The sequence below is a fragment of the Halichondria panicea genome, chromosome 12 (genome assembly GCF_963675165.1).
Source record: "Halichondria panicea chromosome 12, odHalPani1.1, whole genome shotgun sequence".
Classification (NCBI taxonomy): domain Eukaryota; kingdom Metazoa; phylum Porifera; class Demospongiae; order Suberitida; family Halichondriidae; genus Halichondria; species Halichondria panicea.
Genome location: NC_087388.1, coordinates 2,838,790 through 2,865,820, shown reverse-complemented (window position 1 = coordinate 2,865,820; position 27,031 = coordinate 2,838,790). Strand labels below are relative to the sequence as shown.

At 42.1% G+C, this 27,031-nt stretch overlaps 1 protein-coding gene and 1 non-coding gene across 2 annotated transcripts; one reads left to right on the top strand and one right to left on the bottom strand.

Annotated features, from left to right (window-relative positions):
- Window positions 1-479: 479 nt before the first annotated feature.
- Window positions 480-27,014, bottom strand: LOC135344996 (CCR4-NOT transcription complex subunit 1-like). Its single transcript, XM_064542310.1, has 54 exons — window positions 26,768-27,014; window positions 25,785-25,979; window positions 25,197-25,320; window positions 24,886-24,936; window positions 24,271-24,493; window positions 23,989-24,025; window positions 23,645-23,700; window positions 23,396-23,472; window positions 23,177-23,226; window positions 22,428-22,619; window positions 21,144-21,340; window positions 20,863-20,995; window positions 20,467-20,574; window positions 19,724-19,966; window positions 19,256-19,392; window positions 16,483-16,603; window positions 16,137-16,262; window positions 14,543-14,693; window positions 14,244-14,323; window positions 13,949-14,032; window positions 13,640-13,764; window positions 13,239-13,428; window positions 12,924-13,010; window positions 12,391-12,627; window positions 12,044-12,190; window positions 11,411-11,590; window positions 11,050-11,166; window positions 10,816-10,866; window positions 10,311-10,448; window positions 10,164-10,220; window positions 10,018-10,090; window positions 9,752-9,903; window positions 9,339-9,479; window positions 9,066-9,221; window positions 8,582-8,827; window positions 8,296-8,400; window positions 7,932-8,117; window positions 7,526-7,661; window positions 6,916-7,037; window positions 6,672-6,770; window positions 6,397-6,464; window positions 6,130-6,298; window positions 5,791-5,883; window positions 5,453-5,557; window positions 4,615-4,746; window positions 4,239-4,402; window positions 3,862-3,979; window positions 3,462-3,563; window positions 3,087-3,260; window positions 2,880-2,960; window positions 2,694-2,762; window positions 2,319-2,499; window positions 1,660-1,927; window positions 480-706 (listed from the first exon to the last, which is right to left on the bottom strand). Exons 1-54 carry the CDS (start codon window positions 26,867-26,869, stop codon window positions 607-609), a joined length of 7,056 nt encoding a protein of 2,351 aa, XP_064398380.1. The 5' UTR covers window positions 26,870-27,014; the 3' UTR covers window positions 480-606.
- Window positions 5,065-5,137, top strand: Trnar-ucg (transfer RNA arginine (anticodon UCG)). Its single transcript has one exon. It is a non-coding gene; the product is annotated as a tRNA-Arg (tRNA).
- Window positions 27,015-27,031: the final 17 nt, after the last annotated feature.

The following is a 27,031-nucleotide window of genomic DNA, read 5'->3' as shown; positions in this document are numbered from 1 at the left end:
ATTTCACTGAGGTATACATGCACACACTGGGATTTTCTGCATGGACCAGTAGATATTCGTCATGTTTGTGGAAAGTATGAGCTCTAGGGGTAGCCTGATACGACATACACTGCCTGGTCGTTTAAAACAATCTAGCTAAATTGTTCACTGTGAAACAGCCTGATGCCTCCAATTCTCTGCTACATAATACGCCACTTACATGTAACTCCTCTTGATAAGGATTAATTTTTCATGGTTACCCAACAAGTAGTTTATGCCTACTAGGTATAGCGAGATTTATATAACCACATAAAGATCTGGTCTATAGAAACTTCTGTTCCAAAATTTTAACCATGTCCCTTGCTCTAGATAGTATTGTGGTTTATTTATGTAAACTGTTACACTTATCTCAAGTGGTTTTTTGCAATTTACTATTTGCCCCAAACTTCCAAGTGAGCTGCAAAGGGCAGTACCAAGATTCTGATTTCAGTTTTCATATAACTGTGCAATGAAAATCAATGTCAGAAGTTGTTACAACAATACAATTTACAGGAGTTTTTAGCAAAGAGATCTATACATGTATCAACTAAATACACTAAATCAGAGAAAAGAAAGTGTCTAGAAAGTTCAGTCATGAGTGTCTACCTCTCGGCCAGGCTGTGAGGTTCCACCCCCCACTGTCTGGGGCTGCTTCTGCATGCAGCTCTTAGCTACTGACCCAAAGAGCCTGTACAATGAAAATTCACAAACTTATAAGTAAAGCGAGTTTTCCACATACACATCGAATGTAGTCTGGCGGGCAGACGTCTTCTCGGGGTAAAATGAAAGGAGAAGACGTCTGGAGACTCATGTAGCATTTCCATGTGCTCTGCTGAAAAGATAGAGCCAACGAAAGACTGAGGCTCGTCTGGCATGTGATTTTTAAGCCAATAAAATTAATGTGAGTCTATTCTTAGGTTATTTCTTTCTAGTATACAGTATAATTATGCTCAATCAGAAGCCGCTCTTGTATAAAGGCTGCTCTCAAATAGTAGCCTCCTTTGCTAGAAAATGAAGCCGCTCTCAAATAATAGCCTCAGTGAACTTTGACTCTAGAATTCTGCACATGGCAGCTTATTAATACTAGCAGCTAGCTGCATGTACGTACATGTAGCTACTAGCTACAGGAGCAGCTTGTTAGTGCTTCACAAATACTTTTCTCATGGCAGAGTTCAAGTTTATGCAGGTGAAAAGAACTTTTGATGACAAACTAAATTAGCTGGAGCTAATAAACGCTGTTCTTGAACAATGGCCTTTCTTGAATTGTAGCCTCCTCTTCCAGCAAAATGGTAGCTACGGTTCCTGATCAAGCATAGTACTCGTTTTTGTTTTGTTCTAAATATTCGGACAATACTTAAATTAAGATACTTTCCAAGCAACGTAGCTAGCAAGAGTTATGCAGTTAGATAGCTCGAGGATTAGCTAGTTTTAGATAGCTAGTGCAACTGTTTACTCACACACTGTACTAAACCTAGCTAATTCGCATTCAGCTGCATGCCTGTTCTAATTATTGAATATCTCACGTACACTATAAAGATCCGAAAGATCTGACCAATTATACTCCAAAAATAATTGTTGTCCCAAAACATAAGGTAGTTTAATTAAACTTCTACAGTCTTAGGAAACGTACAGCACACTCACTTTTCAATCTCAGGAGCACAGTGGACAAATTCATGCTTCCAGAAACTGTACGCTGCATTTTTGATGAGCTCAATGAATGTGATCAGCAGGCCCCAGGGGTGTGGGCGATTCACTATCAGCCGTTCCAGTAGAACCCTTGTGACCTGCTCTTGTATGGCCTCCACATTGGTCTCAGAAAACAGAGAGAGTAGGGCACACGAAAAGTAGTGGGTATGAGAGTTAGGGTAGCGTAGTTGGTTGGCTATGGCATTCAGGAACAAATAGCGACCTGTATGCAGAAAAAATACAAACTTAAGTAAGGATTTGAGTTGAGTAAAAAAGCTTTATGGTTTATACATACATGCATGTGATCGTTCTCCGTGATACCATGGATATCAAACACTCATTGATTTCTGCCGTGTACGCATTCGTGACTAGTTTTAGGTTACCACTTAAACTCTAGGATACCATGGATGTGCATCCCTGGAGGGTGTATGGCATATAATTATGTACGCTAGAGAATACGGAGGTTTTCAATTGATATTCTATGGTGTAATAATGGGTACAGGTAGATTTTGCATGCAAGAAATAAATGACTCTTAAGGCAACCTTATATAATTATTCCACTTGTAAAGTGATTAAAGCATGCATGTACAGTCAAACAGCTTTAAAACAGTCACCTTCAGTGTCTAGATCAACAACAAGGTGTTGGAAGATGTCCATGTGAGCTGTATGAGCAATAGTACTGGTGGAGGGCGTGATCCCTTTACTGTGGACGTATGCAATTGCTTGAGTACCCACATATAGTACCAGTGCATTCATCAGGGTGATATTATACTGATTGCCAGGATCAGACGATATCTAGACGGCGTAAAATTTTGAATCAGTAAAAGAAATACGTATATATAAAACATGCTGACTATAGGAGACGACTGAGCTACCACAGATGCACTGTATAATCATGCCTATACACTACAAGTATTGTACATGTATTAACAAAACACAAGATCATTTTTGCCGTGTAAAGTTGGCGTGATACCATGGTGTAAAGTTACCGTGAGATGTCCCCTCAGCTCCTGGAGGAAGGTGACTGGAGCCCTAGTTCGTATGTAGTTGTCCAAGTCCTATAACACAAGAGTAATCAAGATACACATTTAAATATGTACATTTTTGAAGACAGAATTTACGCAGCTACACTGTACATGTACATGTACAGTGTATATCAAAATTAATGGCTATACCTTCTTTAGGTTCTGAGGTATGTGCTGGCTGTACGGCGGCAGAATCCTTGGAGCATGGGCTATGTCCGGCAACATCTCCACCTAAACAATCACATGCCATGCAGCATGAGTCTACAAAATAAAACCCACGCAGACATTATTTTAGTATTTACGATCGAGGCTTTGTTGTTGGAATACACCAATTAATTAGTAGTCGAGTAGGCCTACCTTCAGATTAGGAGTGAAGGGGTCTGGTAGTCTCATGTTTCTCGGGAAAGCAGACAGAATGAGGTTCCTCATCTGAATGCAGTTTGGGGGGATGACGTCACAGAACGAGAAGTGATAATCACACAGGAACTCTGGAAAGTCGTGCAACAGGACTAACAACACTCGGAGGGTGCCCTGCGTGTGTGTATGGGGGAAGTGCATACATGGTGGAGAATGGAATGATAATGTGTTCAATCTTGTCTACACACCTTGAAAACGCTAACAAAATGTACAGTACATACATGTTCAAAATATCGACAAATAATGTACCATTGAAAACAGTTACTGTTTCAGAATGAAGAGAATTACTCTGTGAAAGGAGGTGACCTGACTCACCTTATACAGGGCTTGGGTGGGTTTAGTCAGCTCGGCATTGCGCAGGAAAGGAGCCAAAAACTTGAATAGATCGATGAGGAGCTGGTGGAACAGAGGCCAACCCTGGGAGGACAAGAATTACAGTGTCAGTAAACCGGAGATTGACAAATTAGATATCGCATTGAAAGAACAATCCTGAAGTATTACATGTATGTAGCACAGTCTGTGCCTTTATACACATAATAAAATGCACAGCTAAACATGAATTGAATACCAAATAACCTTTAGGAATTTAGCAGCTAACTCTCGGGTAAAAACAACAACATAGAAATCAATCCCAAATCAAAAAGATTTCAAAAGCCTATGAAGGAATATCAAGCACAGTGCAGGACCAATGTATATGGCCAAGGCATACATGTACCTTTTGCTGTGGTGTCTGCAGGAGTAGCTTGGCAATGAAACTTCTGTGAGAGATGAGCTCCAGCCAAGAGTAGGCAAACCCAGGGGCACGACCAGGACGAATTATGTGGTACACATGGCTGAATGGGAGGAGGGCTGGGTGTCATTATTTAACACAATACTGCCCAGTAATGCCCCACACTTAAAAACGAACAATTGACATAACTACAATCCCTTTATAATGGGGAATAACTTTTGGCTGCAGAGGATGTAGATTTTGTTACAACCGGGGCCTGGCTTTACACCATAGTCGAGAAAGTATTTATTTCTTGTTAATTTCTTGTTATGAAACAGTTTAGAGTGGTACTACTGTAGCCAGTGGTGCCATTCCTATATTACCTGAAGGCGTGAAGCATTGGGAAGCTGATGGAGTCAAAGACAGGGTCAGGAGAACTGAGGTCGTTGAGTAACATGATGAAGAACCTGTGATAGGCCAACTGGTGGAATTCCCCGTGACGACTCTCATGGTCATGCAGCAGTACATGGGCCACTGTCACCAATACCTGCACATCCGGTGGAGTGGAGGATAATTGTAACAAATAAACGGCATACAGTCAGTAACTGCACTATTGCTGTGGTTGTGTACTATACTATAATCTAGGTACAGGTGCGAAAGAGTGCACAGAAGCAATTTATTAAAGCACATATCTTTGTACCCTTGGCAGTATAATACTATTATTAATACTAGAATGGACTAACGTCCTCCAGTACTTACCTTGTTGAGTAGGTTGACCTTGGTGACAGTGTTTGCGGCATCACCAGAGTAGCGTACCAACACCACTACCAATTTGACAAAGGCGTCCATCGTGTGGTAGCATTTAGCTCTAGCCATGGTCGCATTGATGGCCTAAAAACAGAGTAATAGAGTGAGCACCTCTCGGTATGTAAAATTACATTACAGATATTTTCACATATAATACTGTTTAAGTAGCTACGTACAGTATGTACGGGCCATAAAAAACAAAAAATTAAAAGTCTTTCAAAGTTTGACGGACTTAGACCACACGGTCTATTCACACGGCCTAATAGACTTCAAATTATAAGAAGATTGAGGGTTTAAGTCCCTTTCGTGGTCAATGTTTTATTTGATAAAATGTCTCCTAAAGTAACGAATGCTCAAACATGAATGCTCATTGTTGTGCGTCCTTTAAAGTTTGTCAAACACGGCCACGTGGCCTAATGGATAAGGCGTCTGACTTCGAATCAGAAGATTGAGGGTTCAAGTCCCTTCGTGGTCAATCTTTTTGCTGAATAAAAATGTTTTCTATAAAATGCTTATACACAATAATTACGTGTTAGAGCAAAAGCATTGACCATGCATGAATGGACTTCAACGTACATGTACCCTCAATCTTCAGAATAGGATTAGGCCACGTGGTTGTGCTAAGTAATAAAGCGTATGAAGTCACCGGATTTTGCTTTCCTTTCTGAAAGCTTACACTTTAATGTACGGAGTGTTTTTACAGCTTTGTGGCCAGTTGTCATACACTTATATGTTTTGTGTAGTGCACTACATATACACAAAAAAAAGCTCGTAACAAAACTTGACGTACTGGGTCAGTGAGGGTTCTGTAGCAGAGGTCAACGCACATCTCCACACTGATCCTGAAGAACCGAGTGATGAGGTCATCACTCTTCAGTATGCCCTGTTGTTGGAGCTGTGGGGGTTGGGCAACAGGCTAACGTATTGTGTGGTATGTACATAATTTTATGGTACAGATGCAATTGCAAATTATAAACTGTTACGAATGTATGTAGCAAGCTAGGACAAAGATTATTATGTTTTTATGGTCATTACCAAGTCAAAACTCATACAAAATAACACTTATACACTACAGCCATTTTGTTGGCAAATTTTCAGAAGATCCATTGTCACACAGCACCTCCTTACCCTAGCAATGTAGGCAGCGTAAATTTTATCCCCCTCCCTGAGCAGACCAGGCTGATGGAAGTGACGTACCCACTCAGACAGCAGGTACTCAACCTGGGGGACAGCACAAGTAATCAACACTGCAAGATAGTACTAACTGAATATTATCATTTACGACTATCGTCACATTGTTACGCTTACAAATCTAGTTTCTACTGCGAAAACCAAATTTTAATTTTAATTTTTAATTATTCCTTCATCAAAGCACTATTTATTATACAATGAAGAAATCATGGAAAATGCACATACATGTACATCAAAGCCTATAGCAACAACTACCAGATCAAACTGCCCACCAACCTTTTCATAGAGACCAGGTGGGTCCTCAAGGTCAGAGGTCGCTCCGGGGGTGACCGCTGCAGAGGAGTGACCAATGACATTAGCGGGACCACCAGGAGCGCGTTCCAGATCCCCCATCTGCAGCTGGATCTCGTGGTTCATGCGGAACGGCTCCAGCAACTGGGCAGAGCTGGGGAAGGAAAACCATAAATTATCGTTAACCCTAGTGTACAGAAATTGGTGAACCTACAGCATGTACCATGTATGGAATGAAATCTGGGTACTGACCTGTCTGGGAGCAGCTTGACGCTAGCAGCTAGTCTGATCAGAGTCTCCTTTGTCTTGCGGAGGTCCTTCTGCGAGGGGAGCAAAAATGGCCAGGCCAGGGGTAAGTGTAATCTATCTATTGGACACTCAAAAGATGGTGAAAATGACAACCCGAGTTAGGCCCGGGAAGTGCAAGCTAAAGAGCGTTTATTCACAAAGAAGGGAGACCCAGAGAAGACGCGACTAGAAAAGAGGTCACCAATCCTGATTATTAAGACAAGCTGCAGACCACTTACATCGGTAATTGGTGTCTCTCTCTTTTCAGCAGAGACAATGGCATTAACCAGCTTGATGCTACAGCTCAGGGCCACCAGGTGACGACCCGTCTCTATCACCTGTGGGGGGGGGGGGGTGTCAATATTGAACACTATAACACATAGGCTCTAGCCCATGCTTAAAATGTTCATTTTGGGCTCTAAGTAGAAAGTTGCAGCAAAGGAGAAAAGTATGAAGGGCAACAATTTAAAGATTAAACCATACCTTTGCCAAATGCTCGTCAAGTTTCCTCATGTCCACAATCTGGAGTCCTATTAACAGGATAATGGCCCGCGGGCTGTACTTGATGTCCTCTCGAGCTCCAAGTAAAATACGGGTCACATGAGCTGCACAAAGTATGGTAACAAAATGTATAACAAGACAAATTTATCTACATGTTTGGAGTGAATTCTGTGTTCTCGTATGAAATAAGGGAGGTAATTATGCAGGGTCAACACAGTGGAATAGCAGAAAGCAAAAACTCAAGCTAGAAAAATTTGCTACTGTGTTCAGTACATAAATGGCAGTGTACAACATGTATGAATACAATTACGTTGACCGATGGTAATAATCAAGGTAAATACGATACACGCAAAAACAGTTATTAGGGACTCACAATGAAAGAGACACGCAGGCACACAATACAACCAACAGTTTAAAAAAAGCACCGTGCCACAATATACCCACTGTAATCAGAACATCTGCTCACAAACTCTTCGGTAATTATAAGCTAGCATATAATGTTGACTTTGCAATCTTGAATATTATTGTTATTGCTAATGTAATTTTGCTGCGTGAATAAGTGTAGAATGCACTGCATATAATTATGACGTACCCATGGCAGCTTCTGGTCCGAGGCCAGAGTGGCTCTGTATCATCTTGAGGATGAGGAGGTGACAATCTCTAAAGCTGATGAACAGTTCTGGGTCACTGGGGGGAGGGTTCATGCCCTCTAGCAGTCCCTCAAGGGCCTGGGTGGGTGGGTGAGGAGGGGATTGAGTATGGGTACATGCAGAATACTTCCCAGACAGAAAGTTATGGGTTTATAGGAAAGTACAATTACAGTGTACATGAAGTCTGTTATAGCACTTGATTACTTGGGCGGACCAATAGTGGCTGCAACAAAATTAATATTGCCTGTTAGTACGAGTTGAAATTGAAATACATGTTATGGCAACTGGGTAATATTTGGGTTACCAGATTATGCTGTAAATTCAATAATGTGCTTTCAAATCACTGACCTTCTGTAGTAGTCCAATGATGTTGAGATAATTCTGAGCCAACCTGAGTTGCATGACCATCTCTAGGAGGGAACGCATCATAAGGACATGGGGGTTGGAGGGTGGGGCTAGGGCGGAGCTTAGGTGACGAGAAACATCCTGAATGCACTTGACAAGCAGGGCGAGAAAATCTTCAGTCGGCACAAACTGGTGTAGCAAGAAATAAACGCATTAAAGATACTGGTTCTTGTATAACATGGAAATACTCATTCACATCCTTTGGAAAGGTTCTAAAAAGCATGTGCAAATCTGATACCCTTTACCTGTTTAATCAAAATGTTGCGACTGTGTAACCATATAATTTTATACATGTACATGTACGCACCTCAGTTTTAGCCGGCTCTTTGGAAGAGGTGGAGGGCAGGAACCCAGGAAGTGAGCGGCCGAACTCCTCGTATACGGCAGCTGCCTGCTGAGTGGGGCCACCCACCTAGACAACAATATACACATTTTGGAAGTAACATCTAGACTATAATACTACGCCATTGCAATGACTCATACCTGTACTTGCATGTTAACCTAACAAACATACATTCTGGGTATAGGCTACTGAGCTATTCAACACATTTACATTTACATGCTAACATCCATAATGATGTACAGCCTCTTACATTGAGCCGTATCTGCTCTGGCATTCTCTCGGCCTGGTAGGTGAGGGCACCAGCGTTGCAGTACCTCCTCCCTTCATTCCTGGCTTGCTTCCGAAGATCAAACTCCTCCGCTAGTCGCTTGTCAACCTCTGGAGTTGCTTTCTCCATAGAGGTCTTCTGAATGAAGGCACAGGCCAGCTCTGTGTTGTCAGCACTGATCTGGTTAGCAGCCTGATCTATAAGGCTCTTTAGCTCTTCAGTGGGGGTCTGTAATGTGTGAGGGTGTCATTGACAAAACATTGGCTGTGATGCATCGAGAAACATTAAGACGTGAAGAGTTATAATTGCTCAACTATTTTCGTCTGCATTGCTGCTATGGAAAGAAATTCCCCAATATGGCACTAAAGTAACGATGAAGAATGAAGGGAGATTTTTTGCACGTTCATAGCCTCGCAAAGTGCACTGCTGCTGTTATATCATATCAATGGGTAACTTAGCCACTCACCCTGATGGCAGAGGTGAAGGCAGACTTGAGGTTGGAGCTGATGCTCATGAGAAGCGGCTCTCTACACGTGATAAGCGCCATCCCAGCTGTCAGGTGACGCACCATGTTGTGAGCAGCTATGTGCATGCGGTGGATGTCTGGGTCCAAAGAGAAGTCCTGCAGGTGTCAAAAGGTCAGTACTTGTAGTCACACTTTTTTTGTTTACATATAATAATGAAGAGAAAACCCACACAAGGAATGCAGCCGAATCAGACTTCTGATGCATGGCTTTACCTTTCTGATGATGGAATCAGTGGTGGTGACAGCAATCTTGATGGAGCGCTCAGCCACTGGCAAGAGGAGGTCTTGAACAGCCTTCTCTATCGATGGCTTCACACACTGCTTCAGATGAGGGTACTGCTGGAACAGACCAATCTGTGAGGGGAAGGGGGCTGGTCACCTGACTAGCAGTAAAGTAGTTACTAGTAGCAGCTACGATACACAAACACAGTCAAGATAATAATTATATGACACAAGTTAGGTGCAAACTTCGGTTATTGATTCATTTTCCCCTCTTTCATACCCCCATGTAGACCATGAAATCATTTGTGTTTATAGTTCATTTTGTGGCTCTGATACACATGTAGCTAGCTTTACATACATGCATACGGCTAAAGTCCATGCACAGTTTGTGCAATAATTAGTACCTGGGGGCTGATCTGGATGTGTGGTGACAGCCCGGCCAGTGAGGTGACATTGATGTCTTCCACTCTAAACTGAGGCTGGTGTGTTGTTGTCTGGGAAGCTCCGACCACCGTACTTTGACTTGGAGGCTGGTTATTGTCGCTTTCAGGTTTACCTAAAGGAACAAGAACGTAAACGTCAACCGTTTATTTGTAGTATACACACAGATTTATTAGAGCTATTTTGTGCATTATATATACATCTAGATGCAGTACACGTATCAGTATACTTTTTATTCCAAGTTGTGGGATGATGTTTTTGAGCTTCTCAGTGTCACCAATCAGTTTGCAGGGAGACACATCCTGAAGCAGACAGGAAAGGACATTGTGTGTGATACGTACATACATGTATAACATATGTGCATGCATGACTTACTGAGATTTCCAGCAATAGATGCTTGCACAGAACTTCAATTTCAAACCTCAAGTTGAGCTGGAGAGAATACATGCATGTATTACAACTGACAGGGACGTTCCAACTTCATAACAAACATACGTTCTTCTACATGTACATTCCACACACCTTGAGGTTCGGCAGGGAGTGTAGTTCACTAAGCACGGCCATGATTCCCATGGTCCAGGGGTTCGGAGGTTTGAACACTCTGCTCTCTGCACATGATTCCACTACCTTGGCAACAAACGGTACCACATAGAGCAGGTCCTGCAAGAGAATACGTGTATATACATGTATGTAGTTAACACATATCGTTTTCTTATAGGACTCTTGTGTCACATACACTGCCCGTATGACAAGTCCACCCAAACATGGAAAGAACGAATAATAGCTCTTAGAGTATCGACCGATACGAATACTTATAGTGTCGACAGATGCAATCAATTCATACGTACCACCCACACATCCAATCCACCGATTGACTGACAGTACATGTAATAGGACTACTGACAATAACCACACGTCGGAGAAACTAATTAAGTTACCCACCAAACGCCCCATAACACACAAGTTGGATGACACCTTTTCAGTTTCCTGTGAAGACTATAATTATTCAAGCTGATAAAATAGTTACCTGTTGTCCTTTCTCGCATGCTTCCAAAATCAAATCCTTCACAGCAAGATCCTGCGAGTGGAACATTTGCATAATATAATTATAGTCAATTGAGACCATAAACAATCCTCTACCACACCCTCTGATAAGACTAAAACAGTGTAACAGTACATATTTACAGGTTCTTGAAACATACATGTACATGCACACACAAGGCCCATAAACAGGATTACTGTTACTGTTAGGATTACTGACATTCTGCAAAATGGGTTTATTCTTGCCAAGTGTCTGCATCCCCAACCAGTGACCAAGGTTCTTGAGGATGGCTCTGTCAGAGAAGTTATTGCTGGTTTTGTCAGCTTGGAGGATCACCTGAGACAGAAAAAGCCAGTATGTGCAAAGAATGTTTGCCCACTAAAGTGTACGCTTCAGTTTGATATATGGCTTAATGACTTGTCACAACTAATCGCCGTTATCTGTCTTATCAATGTGGTACTGAGCTAAAACAGCCAAAAAGGGGTTTCTAATGTGATGGTCATGGTGGTGACAATTAATTACAAATGCAAAAAATGGCTATATATTTTTTGGGCTCAACTGATGCAGCACTCATACTCACCTTGATGTTCCTATGAGTCTCCAGTAAGACCACTCGGCGCAGGGTGTGTGAGGAATACACATCCAGGAAACCGATGTAGAGGCTATGGAAGTTTGGCTCAATGGAGGCTCTCTTCATGACCAGATACTGGGCCACCCAGTTGAAGTGCTCCTCTTCAACCAGACCACGGAACTCTTCAGCCTGTGGTTGTGTAAGTGTGTGTGAGAGGTGGTGGTGGGAGGGTGTGGTAAAAGTGATAGAGAATGTGTGGTTACATATGTGCATGCAGTCATGCATTTGGATAAAATAAATTCCGGAATATATTTTGCCAATGCAACTCAGTTTGATGTACATTGTACGTCTAGACAAGTTCTTTTGTGTCAAAAAACTGAAGATGGTTTCATGTAGAACTTATAGTTGGGAGGAAAAAAGAGGAACAGAAGTGTGCAAGTACTAACTGGTGCATGGCCACAATGCCAATGAAATGCAGGAGGTCTGGGCATAGCCTCCAGAACATTACCTGGAAAAAGTTCTCAGAGCAACATTTTGGTATAATGGTAATTTTTTAGGGTGGGGGGCTTTAGCTGGAGGGAAATCCAGGACGCCCTTCTCTTCATGTATGAAACCCAGAAGACAACTCAAGCACTATTTCACCTTGTCAGAGAGGTTACTGGAAGAGAGGTTGTTGAACAAGAAGTGGACCTTGTCCTGCAGTTCATCAGGGGGCATCACACTTTCAGACTGCTGCCGGTCAGCTGCGACCAGGAGGGTGTCAATATTGGTTGTGTTGATGGATGGCGTCTGAAAACAAACAAAAAACATAACGTTTTTAGCAGCTGCAACAAAAATTAACTCCCATAACTATACATGTACATGCACAGTTACAGTTGTACATACATGTACATACATGTACATACAAGTATATACATACAGGGCCTCAACATTAAAAGCAGTCTTAATTAACACTGGACACACACGGCTATCTACATCTAGAAACCCACCTCTTTCCGCCCCGGGCTTCCTGAGGAGCCTGGCCCCATCTTGCCCTTGGGAACAGCGCCAAGTGTCAGTGTAGCAGGAGACAGCTGTCCCCCACCTCCAACTGGGGAGGAAAGTGGACTACCCATTCCCAGGTCAAGAGATTGGAAGGTGGGGCTGCTCTGAGGGTTCGTGTTGATCATGCTCAGTGGGGGTAGGATGTTTGGCATGTGTGGCATTGTAAGGGGTGTGTGAGGGTCCTGTGCGTGTGCGTGTGTGTGTGTGTGTGTGTGTGCGTGTGCGTGTGTGTGTGTGTGTGTGTGTGTGTGGGGGGGGGGTATAGGATCGATGTGAGCCACGTACTACATGTATTATCAATATATGAGAATGGGACACACCGTTTTGTAGTACTACATGTACATGTAATTTTTTATTTACACATGCATGTACATGTACACGTACACGTAGTGCATATTAAATGAATGTTCCAAGCTTAGGAAATACTTATATGCACAAGGTAGGAAGGCATAACGTGCAACAACTATGCATTACTCACACTGGAGTTGTTTCCTCTGGCAGAGGAGAACGGGATCATGCTGGGTGGCTCTGTAGACTGCTGACCATGCTGGCCGTATTGGACATACTGTAGGAGCAATGAGCAGTACAATTTTATTCAGACGGTGAAGAGTGCACAACAGTACACTATGGTGCAAAACTCAAGTAAAGATCTTCTAAATAATCATAGTTACCACCATTCACACCACTATAAACACTCGTACAGGCACACTATATCCTATACACACATTCGCTCAAAAAACAGAGAAACAAAGCCTGCACACACTCTATATTATTACATGTTATATATATATACCCTGATGAGCATCGGGGGGAACTGTGGAAAGTGAGGTATGGAGGAGATGCTAGCACAATACTGGGAGAACTCGTGGAGACGAGACTTGAACTTGTCTAGAGCTGCCAAACCAAAGAGGTACATCTTGCTGGATGGAGGTTTCTTGAGAGACTCAAGGACATAGCGTAGGGCAAGACTCAGAGACATGTATCTGTAGTGGTTGGAGGGGGGTGTCGATAAACACGGGAATAGCAGGGAAATATATTATATGCTATCCAAAAGCCACAAATGTAATAAACTGAAAAGCAAGAGATTATTTGGTATAAGGATCTCCAATTTAAAAGCTGTAAAATGTGTAAGACAAACAAGTGGGTGCTTATGACCACATGCAATTAACAACAACATTACTGTAGACGGCTCACGTGACTAGCTCATGCTCGATGATTCCCCCAAATAGTTGGCCTGTGATTTGCAATTCCTTCTCAGGGAACTGAGGGAAGAACTTGTACTCCTCAAACATATTCCGCAGCATGCATACATACAAGTCCTGCACATGGATGAAACAACAATACTATAAACTTTTAGATTAGCAGAACACTAACACAAGGTAGTGTTAGTTGCATTTTGAATGACAGATTTCCACTCAAGTTTCACTGCTTTATGTACACTTTGTCGTGCGTATCCCTATTTTATGGAAACAATCAAATACTGTAGTCCTACACTGCTTTTACCTTTTCTTTTTTGTTGTTGGAGTCTTTAAACTGCTTGAGCATGTCCAGCAGCTGATCCACGGTCATGCCACGGTTGTAGATGGCCTGCATTGGACAAGATACGTCAATTACGCCATGCACCAGTCATTACATTTACATGTAAATGCAAATTCAGTCGTACACACATGTAGGGTATTTTAGCTGTGTTCATTGAAATCCAAGGCAGGCCTGCAGATAGATGTACACTATTATACAACATCATTCTATACTTTATTATTTATGTCACTGACTCTAGTGCAAGTGCACTGATACTCACTTGGAAGTAAGCATTAGCTTTGTCGTCCACTTCTTTGGAGAATGTCTGTTCTGGACCGAACCCAATAGGTTCGTTGCTCACTGGAGAAAAGAGAGGGAATGGACTGCATGCTTCACAGACTGACAAATTATAGTGACACTTAATCATTTCTTTTTGTTCACAATAACGAGTAGTCTTACTTGATAAAATGCTTGATCAAAGTTACTGTGAAGACTTTGGTACAGAAATATAACCATGCGATATATCTAAACATTGCACGTAAGTACTTTCAGGACAAGAATTTGCTTTGTTATGCGTACCTTGCTTGGTGATTTGGTGCTGATGCTGCATCATGGAGGGTGGCAGCTTAGGGAGTGGTCCTCCAATGGGAGAGCTGGCTACTCCAGTGGGTGTGGTTCCTCCGCTCATGTACAGATTGAACGGGTCCGGCGAGGAGTTTCCAAACAGAGTCTAGCAAAAGCGGAAAGCATCATTTTTAAGGCGCATGTACATGTGCAATACCGTATTACTAGAATATTTTGCTGATGAAAAACCTTTGCGAATCAGCAGAAAATGTGACCCTTTGCGATCCAACTATTGCGTTCTGGCAAGGATTGTGTGTATTTACTAGTAATAATTCGATTTTATTGCTGCAAATTGATCAACCCTCGCAAAGTTTGCATATGTTTGATGCTCGCAAAACATTCTAGTAATACGGTATGAACTATCCAGTAGGCAAGTGCTGAACCCTCAGCGGTTGTATAATAGCGTCGATCTCACAACCAGAGTGCTGCAAAAATTATGAGCACGGAAAGCATCAACTAGCACTGTTAGTTGATGTTTAATGTCGACTCACCAAGAGGGCGTGACCCCGTAAACAGACCTACTTACAATTAATACCCTTTTTGGCCTGGCATCCAGGTTGCCCACAATCACGTGATCGGGAGCTGGCCCTCGAGCAAGTGGTCACTAATAATTAACTCAAGACATTAATTATTAACGTGTGCTTTTTGGGCTCTAGCTATGGATCGCGTGACTGTTAATTACAGGGGGCAGTTGTATGATGTAGACCGTGGTTAGCTGGGGGTCCCAACTGGTCCCTGTAAAGAGCAACCCAGAACCTCACGTCCTCGGACGGAAATAATATTATGAAAGGAGAAGAATGGGGAAGGAGGGTGGGATCAAAGTACGGGGACAGCTTCTTGAGTTCTGGCAAAGCATGTGCGACTGAGCATGCGCCAGACTTGTATGGCTCCCCGTGATACGCCCTCGCGATACGGCAGGATGTGCTTAGCGTATCCGCTAGGACTACCGTCACCATTAACTACATTTAACCTTCCCTTAAACTACATTTAGCCAAACTTATTAGATTTCTGTTCGCTCAACATGGCTGAAGTACGTACGCATGTGTAATGAATGCCTCGAGCACGTATGTAAGGCGTATAGGCTATAGCCAATGTGCAAGGTACGCATGTTAGCTTCGCTTATTTTTATTCAACAAAGTAGCTTAGTATCAAATTCTGCCACTATAAATTGTTGTGATGAGGCATCCATGTAGTTCCCTGAAAATTAAGTAGTGACATGATTTGATGTCATTCTGTATTCCAGGGTTGGTTTGAGTGGGACCCACGATTCTGGACCGAGTTCAAGGCCTAGGCTCCGAGTTACTGCAGACTCAGAATACACACACACACCGACTGACTGCTATAGCCTGTGGCGCCACGGCGGGTCTCGAAATAACTGCTATGTACACTGTACGTAAATGTAAAGTGGGAAACAATATAATGGCCAGCGCTGCAATTGTATTTACGGCCAATTGTCAAACCAATCTCACACGTACGATAATTTAACAACACAATTCAGGTTATCAATCTGGACACCTGAATGTGTGTACTCACTGAAAATACTACCTACCTGATGTTGCATGGTGTTAAATCCTTGTTTCCCTGGTGATCCGGGCGTTCCCAGCATCCCAGTACTGTTACCCCCTCCCGAGAACCCCATGGACAGACTGACTGGAGTGATGTTACCCAAGTCCAGCTAGAGGAGAGAGGTGGGAAATGTTTAAGGGAGGACACGTACTTAAGGCTTTGAACCAAACAAAAATCACCAAAAATGTGTGTCTTTTGGTTGATTTTTGTTGCAGTTACATTGTATATTCCGTCAAGGTAAGAATTGTGAAAGTTACAGTACTTAGTTTTCTATCATAATTACAGTAACTGTTGTATAGCTAGTGTTGGTTGCATGGTGTACTTCTTACAGGTGAGGGCATTCCTCCAAGGGTAGTCTGTGGTCCGATTTGAGGGCGTGGCTTTTGGGGGAGGGGTCCATGAACGGTGATAAGGGCACGCAGCTTCTCTACTAGGTCAGAGGGCAGTGGACTGAAGGAACAAAACAAAAACAAGATAGTGACACTCAATAGTAATTAATACTGTGCTGTTATTGGGGCGAGCGAAGCGAGTCCCTTAGTTAGTAGTCATTAACGTTGGTCCGTGGTGTGTGTGTATGTATGTATGTATGTATGTATGTATGTATGTATGTATGTATGTATGTATGTATGTATGTATGTATGTATGTATGTATGTCATGGACCGGTATACGATATTTAGAAGGAACAAAACAAAAACACACTCAATAGTAATGAATACCGTGCTGTAATAAATTATAGGGTCATGTAAGGGCTTATAATATAATTTTTATATAGAATATATAAAGTCGATTTCTGTGCAGGCAGCCATCAGCAGATGAATCACTTAGCTACACTTGACAACAAAATTAAAGGTGCTCTAGCACACAAACCCTCTTTACCATGATTGCATGGAACAAGCCATTAGAAGCTTCAAAGAATGTTAATCAGGCAGTTGAATAAGTACTAACATTCGACAGACAAGCAACATAATGGCAGAATCACGTATACAGAACAAAAAGACAACATCTGAGCACATGCATGGAACAACTATACATTCTATCACAACTGCTGAAAGCATCATGATCATCATCTAATGAACTCAGTCAAACCCAAACTAAGAGTTAGTAAAGAAAATGAAGACAAACCGCAAAGCTTTTTCTTGCTGCATACTGAAGAGAGGCAAGTATTGTTATGTTGTTATCGCTACAATGTTCTTGCTGCTTTTATACTCAAAGCTAGACATATCTCTATTGCATCAAGACAGCAATCGAGCCCACAAAAGAAAGCCACCAAAATTCGGGACATTTGACAGAGAGATACAGAGAGAAAGTGCCAGATGGAATAATCCTGGACCTCTGAAGACATATTTTCCTGAACCAACAGACATTTCACTTATAAGTAACCCTCAGCAAGTACAACAAGATGCGATCAACAAGACACAAGCTAACATTGATAAGTGCATGTCTGCATCAAACCTCACTTCACCAGCTCTGCTTGAAATAGCCAGAGAAAATGCCCTGTTGTTTATGGAGCAGTACGGGAAAGTAATTTCTCCACAGTATCTTGACGGCTATGTAAACTATTGCTGGAACACTGAGTACCAGCTCACACTGGATGAGCCGTTTATGAACGGACATATAGATGGAAATGATTTTAAAAGAAGGATCAGTAAACATTGGTTTGGAAACAGCATGATACGTTATTTCAGAGAGAAATTTTTGAGAACTTACAAATCCTCCACAGCCTGCTTACCAAACTTATACGTACTAGGATTTGAAAAATGTGGTTCAACTTTCTTTTGGTGTTTGCTGTCCAAAACATTGAACAAAGATTTAGGTATGCAGAAGAAAAAAATACAGGCAGACAAAGAGCCGTATTTTTGGACACCATTCAATTACCAGCCATTTACTCTCAACCACCAAAGTCTAGCGGGTGAATACATTCCCATGTTTTTAACGGCATCCGATCCGAAAATTCCCAAAGCAACAAGAAAGAATATAACAATGATTGATGGCTGTCCTAGCACAGTTATAGAGTGGCCGCAGTTCACAGACACAGAACCAGAGTTATCCAACTACTGTCTGCTTCCTAGTGCCCTCCCAGAGCTGTTCCCACAGTCCAAGTACCTTGTGATAATGAGGGAACCCGTCAGTATGATGTATTCGGCTTTTTGGTGGTCTTTTCATGCAGCACCACCAAAATTTGATTCACTCAGCCGAAGCGTAGCGAATGATCATTCACGAGGGCCAGTGATGTTTCATATGAATGCTGGGAAAAAGATTATTGAATTTTTAAACTGCATGAATAACCATCCAACTGTTCGTTACCAGAAAAAATGCACTTTGTGGGGGAAAGGTGGAGAAAACTATACAGATTGTATCAGCAACCGCACACACCTCTTGTCTGCTTGTGTGGCAAACATTACTAACAAGAGGGAGTTTCTTGAAGCAGTTTTACACAGAGGCATTTACTATGTCCATGTTCGTAAATGGCTGCAAACAGTTCCTAGAGACAGAATATTCTTTACAACAATAGAGAGACTTACGACTCAGACTCATACAGTTTTAAGTGATGTTCACACATTTCTAAAAGGATCACCACTTCTTCTAACGCAAGAGCAGATCACTGAAGTTCAATCATCATGTCGTGAAAATGGGAACACAATCAACTATAAGACACCATCACTGATGATGCACCAAAGAACTAAGGCAATGTTGAAAAAATTCTTTAAGCCTTTTAATTCATTACTCTCAGAAATACTTGAAGACGAGCAGTTTTTATGGACACACTAAATCACAAATGTATGCAATGTGTCGTAGTACTCATACTAGCTATTGCTAATAGACATGCACATTATATCATAATTTTCTTACAGTAATTTTGCTGCATGCAAGCTAATCTGTAATCGCAGGGAAACTCAAAGAGTGTAAAATGATTGACCATGATTGGTATTTATAAATTATGTGTTCTTGAATTCATGTTCTAATACTGATGCTAAAAAGTTGTTTTTGTTCATGTCTTAAGGGGGGGGGGGGGGGGTTAGGAACCAAATGGGAGAAAATGTCCCTGTCCCCCCTAAATGAAAAACCCTAACAAGTACTATAAGACTGTGGATGCACTGTACCTGATGGTGATGTAGGACTGTAGACAGGAGAGGATGGTGCATATAATGTCATGTGTGAAGCCACTTTTTTCGCTCTGGACTACTTTCTTCGGAGCACGTGCAGACAGGAACTGGAGACACTCGGACACAAAAGACTCCTAGTCAGGGCAAATCAGATTGAACGAATCTCTATGTACATGTACAACTGTACGCACAAACTTACAAGCTTTCATGTGCATACTCAGTATGTGCAAATAACACGTTTAGCATAATAAACATCTCACTTAAGAAATGAACTACATGTACACTGTACACTATACACTATACTAAAATTAAATCACCAAAATTATACTGTACAGATACATGTGCTAGCAATCAGCGATGCATGCTTCGTCAATATATTTCTATCTACACGTGCTTAATAACTATATCCACAGCAATACTGAACAATTGAAGCACTATAGCTAGAATGAGTTCTTCATTCCTAACCTGATACTCTTTGAGCTTATCAATGACCCATTTGTCCAGCTTCAAAAACTCCCTCTTGGCGGCCCAGCACGCCAGGTCAATAACAAAAGGGAACTGGTTGACATCCAACATGGGGGGGAGTGCTTTCACTTCTTGGGCTACGTCAAGAATACGAGCCATACGGGTGTGGTCAGTGGTGTCACCTGACATGTACCAGTCTGACATGGCCTGTACGAGCATGCTCTGCACGTCAGGGCGATTGTTCTGAGGAAGAGCGAGTAATAAAATTATTTGTTACTGTAGGATCACAACACAATTTCACCCATATACATGTAACACTGTTTCAATATCCACAAGTATTGATACTGCATGTACATGAACTCTTGAGCTCTACCTACATGTAGAGAGCACATGCAGTCAGTATACATGGTGAGAGCTCCTAAGAAATGCTTGCAGTACAACAAAATACTTATTTACACATTACCATACTTTATACATCACACTACATGTACATGCATGTACTGTAAGAAAAGCTCTCGAAATTGTTTCCTATACTGTATAATTATAATTACATGAGAGTACTGGATCCTTTACTGCCAAAAGGTGGCTAGCAAGCTACTGGCTCTAGCTAAACACTACAAAGTAACAGTGGGGGGGGGGGGGGGGGGGGGAGTAGTGGGGAAGCGTGGGGGATACTGGAAACAATGGGGAAGGAGTGGGGATATTATCTGCTCCGTTTTCACTCTCATCACTACATAGCTTACCGCTCCGTGCCAGGCTTCTTGCAGTAGTGCCGAGTAGGTGGGGTGATTGGTGATGAAAAGTGGGAGGAGTTGACTAATGATCTCCTGCTGAGCCATGTACCAGTCACGCTGCACGGGGGGGGGAGAGAGTCATACGTAGCATGGAAACAAATCCTATAACAAGCAGCCAAGAAAATTGTCTCCACCACCAATCAAATGAAAGCACCTCGGGTGCCGATGCCTCGGTGGAGGTGTCAAAGCAACTATAACATAATAAAGCTACTAGTTATTCCAGACACCCTGAGACTTAGTACATGTACATGTACATGTATATACATGCATGCAGTCTTCAATACAGGAGGAAGAGATGGTCAGAATACCGGATGAGCAAGGGTACACTGTACATGTAGTGTGTACCTTAGCTTTGATGGCAGTGAGGAAGATGAGCTCAGGACACTTCTTGATGGGTGAGGTAAAGACTGACATGACCTCTTCGTAGTGTCCCTGCTCTGACAGAGCCAGCAGAGTGTCCATCAGGCTGCAAGAACGCCTGTGGGGTGTGTGTGCATGGTGGTTTGTGAAAGAGTGGTATGTGAGTGCGTGTAAGGGTGGAGTCGTGTGTGTGAGCGTTTCCATGGACATGTACCCCTATACACAACAAGTACAGTGAAGTTAATTCAGCTACAAGCAACATTTACCATGTCAATGCTTCGTCTACAGTGAGATTGATCTTGAGCTCCTCAACAAGGCCTTGTGGGATACAGGCCAGAGGGAATTGAGCCACACTGAACTCTGAACAGCCCCTAATGGCTGCTCGTATCCATGACAACTGTCCCTTAGTGTTACGCCACTCCAATATGTATAGACAGTCAAGAGGAAACGAGTCTCGAGTTGCCTACAGACATAATTATAACAGCAGTGTAGCAATGGAAACGACTCAGAAAATGTATTTTATGTGTATAATATAGGGGGCAAAAAATGTAGGAAACTTTCACTGGGAAAATAAATATACAAAGTTGCCCACATTTCTATGTACAGTACAATGTGTATGAACATAGCCTATGGAGTACGCATTTGAACTATTGCGAAACTTATTATTACATGTATGTCATCATTACATGTATGAAAATTAATGTACATGCTACGAACTCAAAGTTACATGCATGTGCATTCACTGAAATTCCCAGTGTAGCCGCATCATTTGTTCACGGATCTACATCAGTAGCCAAAACCAGTAAGTTATTAGGATTGGAAGAGCGTTGGTATTTTTAGCGATGCTTTGCGTAATCTCTTATGTCACAAGCAGATCGAAATATTGCTATTTGAAAAAGTGAACTTTTTTCACCAGTTCAACCATATTCAATGTTGGCTTTGCATATAGCTTACGTGACAAATTGTTGGCACAATGATGTCTTACTGCAGTGCATGTCACGAGAGAGTAAACTATTCAATTAAATGCCTGTGTACATGTGAATCACATTGCAATGGATTGATGTACATGTATGGCTCTCTCCCACTTTCTCGTTGCCACTTTTTAGTACTTCCCCTGGCCAATCCTAGAGCAACTTTCACATAATTATTGCAAATGTTTTTTTTCTTCTAGACTACATGTATGCTCTACTACGGTTTGTGTGACCCGGGCTCTATAGCACTGCCGTGTTGTGGGCTGGGCTAATTATTATGGGTCAACATTATTCTACCTCCAGTCATCACCAGTATTGAGATGGGCACACAAAAACTGGTACTGTTAAACACAAGAGGAACATATACTCACGCAGTCTTGTACACTAATAGTATACGTATGTGTATCGAGATGTGCTGTATATGACTTAATTGTATTAGTTTAAAACCAAACTAAAATTCGTTTTCTAGATGATTGCTGTGTGCTTTGTATGACCTGTAAATCCTTGTAGCTTGTAGGTTACATAAGTACACCTCTCTGTTATAGCAATGACTGAGTACACCACATCTCATCTGCCCACCTGATTGTAAGCGGTGACAATGAGACTGAGAGCATCAGGAGAGGGCACCAGGAACCCGGGGTAGTCGAAGGATTGGACCACCTCCCGCCAGTTGAGGGAGGGATGAAGGGATTGGATGCACGATATGAACACTCTGGTGTCCCAGGAGGTGGGGGACTTGCCAGACCCGTGCAGGAGGTCACTCGACCCTCCCTGCAGAGAACAACAAATGGACGTGAATGTACATACACAGTAAGCAAAAACATACATGTACAATCACGCAGTGTAATTGATCCTACGATTTCGTTACAAAATCTATACAAAGTAGTGTAGTCACAAGCTACTCTATCGTACTAACAGTGCTGTGTGATCCGGGCTCTATAGCACAGCCACAGAGGAGGTCCGACATGCGTGCACAAATCACTACAAGTTTAGTGCATTGATGTCATTGCGGTCATGTGATATGTACAGGCCAAGTGCACTAGCACTTGCAGTGATTCGTGCACGCATGTCGTACCTCCTCTGGCACAGCCATGTTGTGGACTGAGCCATTAATTATGGGTCAACATTATTCTACCTCCAACTACATGTATCTATCACCAGAAGATAAGAAAACATCAAGCAGCTAGTACTGATGAAACACAGATAGACAAATTGGTGTATAATAATGTTATGGTGATCTTTACCAAAAGTACGGAGTACAGTAGTAGTAATTAAAATTGGCAACAAACATGATTGTGGTACTGTTTCATAAGCTCATGTACACTCACCATGAAAGGCATGCTCTCTGGCAGTCCAGACAACGTGTTGGCCATCATTCCTGTAGCAAGAGTTCATGCATGCACAGACGTTCATATGTGTACAATGATACGTCTATTGACACTTTATGAGTGATTTGAAATTAAGTGTTAATTAATTAATGTGTAGAAAATAACAGAGTGTACAACTGGTACATGAACATGGTAAGGATGTGGCCGAGAGATACTCACCTAGGACTTTAGCCACCTGCTTGGTATTGATGTGGGGTTTACCATAGTCCTTCAGAATGTCCATCATCTCCTGTTTCCTGCAACAACCACATCAACAAGGAAGTAACGACTAGTAATAATGCACCACAGTGTCTCAGCCTCAGAACACTTAACTACTGTAACAACACACATGATTATTTGCACCAATAATTATACTGTAACATGTAACTGCACAGCACAAAATCAATACGTTTGCACTATTGTACTCACGATGCAGTGGCAGCATATCCAATCTCCTTGAGCACGTCAGCCAGGTCAACAGAGAACTGCACGAATGATGGGGGTGAACAAACAGCCAAGAAAACAAAATTTCCTGGGGTAGCATATGCCACTTACATGTAGACCCCCCTATGCACAGGGATATGCAGCTCTCTTCCCCCCCCCCCCCCCCTGCTTGTTTCGAAATACTCTAATTTCCCCCCTCTTCTCAAAATGTCTGGACGAAATCCTGGTCAGTGCAAGTTTGTAGAATGTACAGTGGTATGATTGTTGTACATACATGTACATGGTACTGTACATTCTAATACAGCACAGCTCTTCACTATTCAACTCACCACTGATGAAGGTAGAGAAACAGACACTGGAACAAGCCTGTGAGGGATAGCGAGTAAGCATTCATAGCACATGTATGTCGGACTACAAGTATACATGTACGTACATGTACAGTATTAAAGGTGCCCACGTAGACTCACGTGTACATCATCATGCATACACGAGCACATACTTGTATTATACTGTGAAGTAGTACAAAAATTAAGCTATGTACTGTACAGTACATACATGTACATGAAATACAGTACTATGCGGACCCACTCATTTCCTCCCGTCACACTTACCTGTCCTCAGTGATGTCAAGCTGATCTCGATACAGCAGCGGTGCTAGAACCACCGGCACCCTCTCTCGGGGGAAGTCTCTTCGCAGGGTTTGTACAAAGGTGTTGACGCTCTCCTTGGCCACACACACTTCTTCCTCGGAGCCTTGAAGGAGGTAGGAAAGAAGGAGATGGAGGACCTCGATAGCAGTGTCACCAAACCCACCCTCAAACCCGGAGCTGAGGTCTGTGGAAAAAGATATTGAACAATACATACAGAAAATGCGTCAGGAAGAAACTCCAACATCTATCATGCTGCACTACATGAGATTTGAAAGTATTGCAGACAAGAAGCGATCTGTTTGAGCAGGGAACACTACTTCTAAAGAAATGAAGTTTAGGTTATTTATGTACAGTACGGTAGGACTAAGGTACGTCTACATAATTATGTATGATATAGTACTTTTATGACAGCATGTCTACACAGTTTACAATGTGCTGTACATGGAGGTGTGGATGAGGATATCGAAAGCCGAGCAGCTTTGTCTCAAAAACTTGTGATGGGATAACGATAGGATGCTTATACACACTCCCATGAGTTGCACATACAAATATCCTGGTAACATGAATTGTTTTTACCTGAATACGATCTGACAAGCTCAGGAAGCTTACTCCTCAAGTACTGGGACGCTATGAAGGGAAACAGATTGTATACAGTACGTTGCACATGACATGTACATGTACAGAGAGACTGCATATGCACGTACAATGTATAATTATGTTCACAAAATAATGTGCGTACTGTACATCCACAAAGACAATGTAATAATTATGATGTCAAGAATTCACTATTAATGTGGCTGTGTGCAAAGAAACTTTGTACATTCATAAGAATATTCAACTGAACTGTGTATGTACATGTACATGTATGCATGGCCTGACTTAATTACCATGTGAGCTCATCTCTGGATCAGTGGAGCTGGTGAGTCCCAGAGCAAAGACTACCTCCTGCACGCGTCCTAGCTTCAACATCTTGGCAACTTGACTCAGTGGCTGGGACGACGGGCGGAGACTCTGTAGTGTTGTGGGGGGGGGGGGTGATGGGTGGTAACAAAAGGAGTGTGAGGAGGAAGGTGAAGGAACTATACATGACAATAATAAAAATATAGGTTCTCGCCAAAGCAATACAGTACAAGTCATGCATGCATATGACATGCCGTGTACAGTGTGATGTTGACATACATGTTAGTTTCGATGTGCAAAAGCTCATCACCATCATCCAACATAGATTAGCACCATTAAAGTGATTGTTAAAGAAGGTTTAATTAGCAATGTATATACATGTACATACATTGACCATGTTAAACTTGTCATGATTTTTTATGCGTACTTTCTGTTCCTGTTCCTCAGATGAATGGGTGTTCAACTTCGGACTTCTAATTAGGCAGCGTATATGTATGTACAGTATGTGCATGCATGTAACCAAATCACAATTGAACTACAGATTAAAAAAAGTGCGCGCACAAACACACACACACCTTTGACTCTTGTTTCTCAAAGGCATAACAAAGAATGGAGACAAAGTCTGGCTTGGTGACAAGGGCAGCTGCCTCCCTGCTCAGCAGCTGCAGTTGCTCCTTGCCTGAGTTACGTCCTTCGTTAGCAAAGTCAATGCTTGAGATTAGACAACGGAACAAGTGTCGGTCTGCCTCAGGGCCATAGGTGTCCACAAGCTACATGTGTGGGTGGAAAGAGGGATGGTTTCATGAATATAGGTTTAGGTAAAATATACTGTATTAATTTACATGTAGATAAACAGTATCATAGTACAGGTAATTCTGTTGAACAACAACGCATCCAATGAGTTGCTATAGTTACATTCAAGGGGTCAAAGAAAATTCCGGATCATAGTTGGTAGTACACTGTACTATCGTCCTGTTATCGTACATATTTGTAGAGTCTAGATCTATTGCTAGCTATAGACTAGAAACATCTGAAGAGTTGGACAAGGAGATCGGTATCATGACCCCTCACTAGAATACTTGCCAGCAAAATAATTATTAGTTTGAAAGAGCTACAGTTCAGACAGGGGCGAGGAGGTTCTCGAGGTGTAGGTACGGCCACTACATATATGCCAAACATTATAGCTAGGGGTTTTCCATAAGTGAACCCCTCAGCTAGGGCTTGAGCCAGTTTATGAAAAATCTAGCATAAAAGCAATTGTTAATTATTTAAGCAAACCCAAACAGTCAGTTAGTGGGTGACCGCCCCTAATACTGTGAACATAGAATTACGATAAAGTAGAGTGTGAGAGTCGGCTATATAAAACACTCATTATACTCATTATAATAATGATTATGTCTACACTGTACTGCACATGCACAGTGCACTGCATGTATACATTGTATACATGAGCAAATATGCATGGTGTGTATTAGTTGGAAAAATATGAGAAATCGTTCACACAGAGCAATTTAATATCAATTATCACTGTTAAATGACTTCAATACATGATCTCCACCTTAGCAATCTCAGAGCAGTTGGCTTTATAGTTCTTCTTAGTGATGTTGACCACCAGAGAGGATATTTGAGACAAGGCATAGCAGCAAGGGGACAGAGACATTTCTTCTTCCTCCCAAAGATCACAGTCTTTGCTGCTATTGACTGTTTCCTCACGAACACTTTTAGACACCCAAGCTTGTAGGTAGAGGCTGCAGAAAGTCAACTAAACGCACACAGCTCCACATGCTATAAATCTAAATTAACGGTAGGTTGGGGGCGTGAC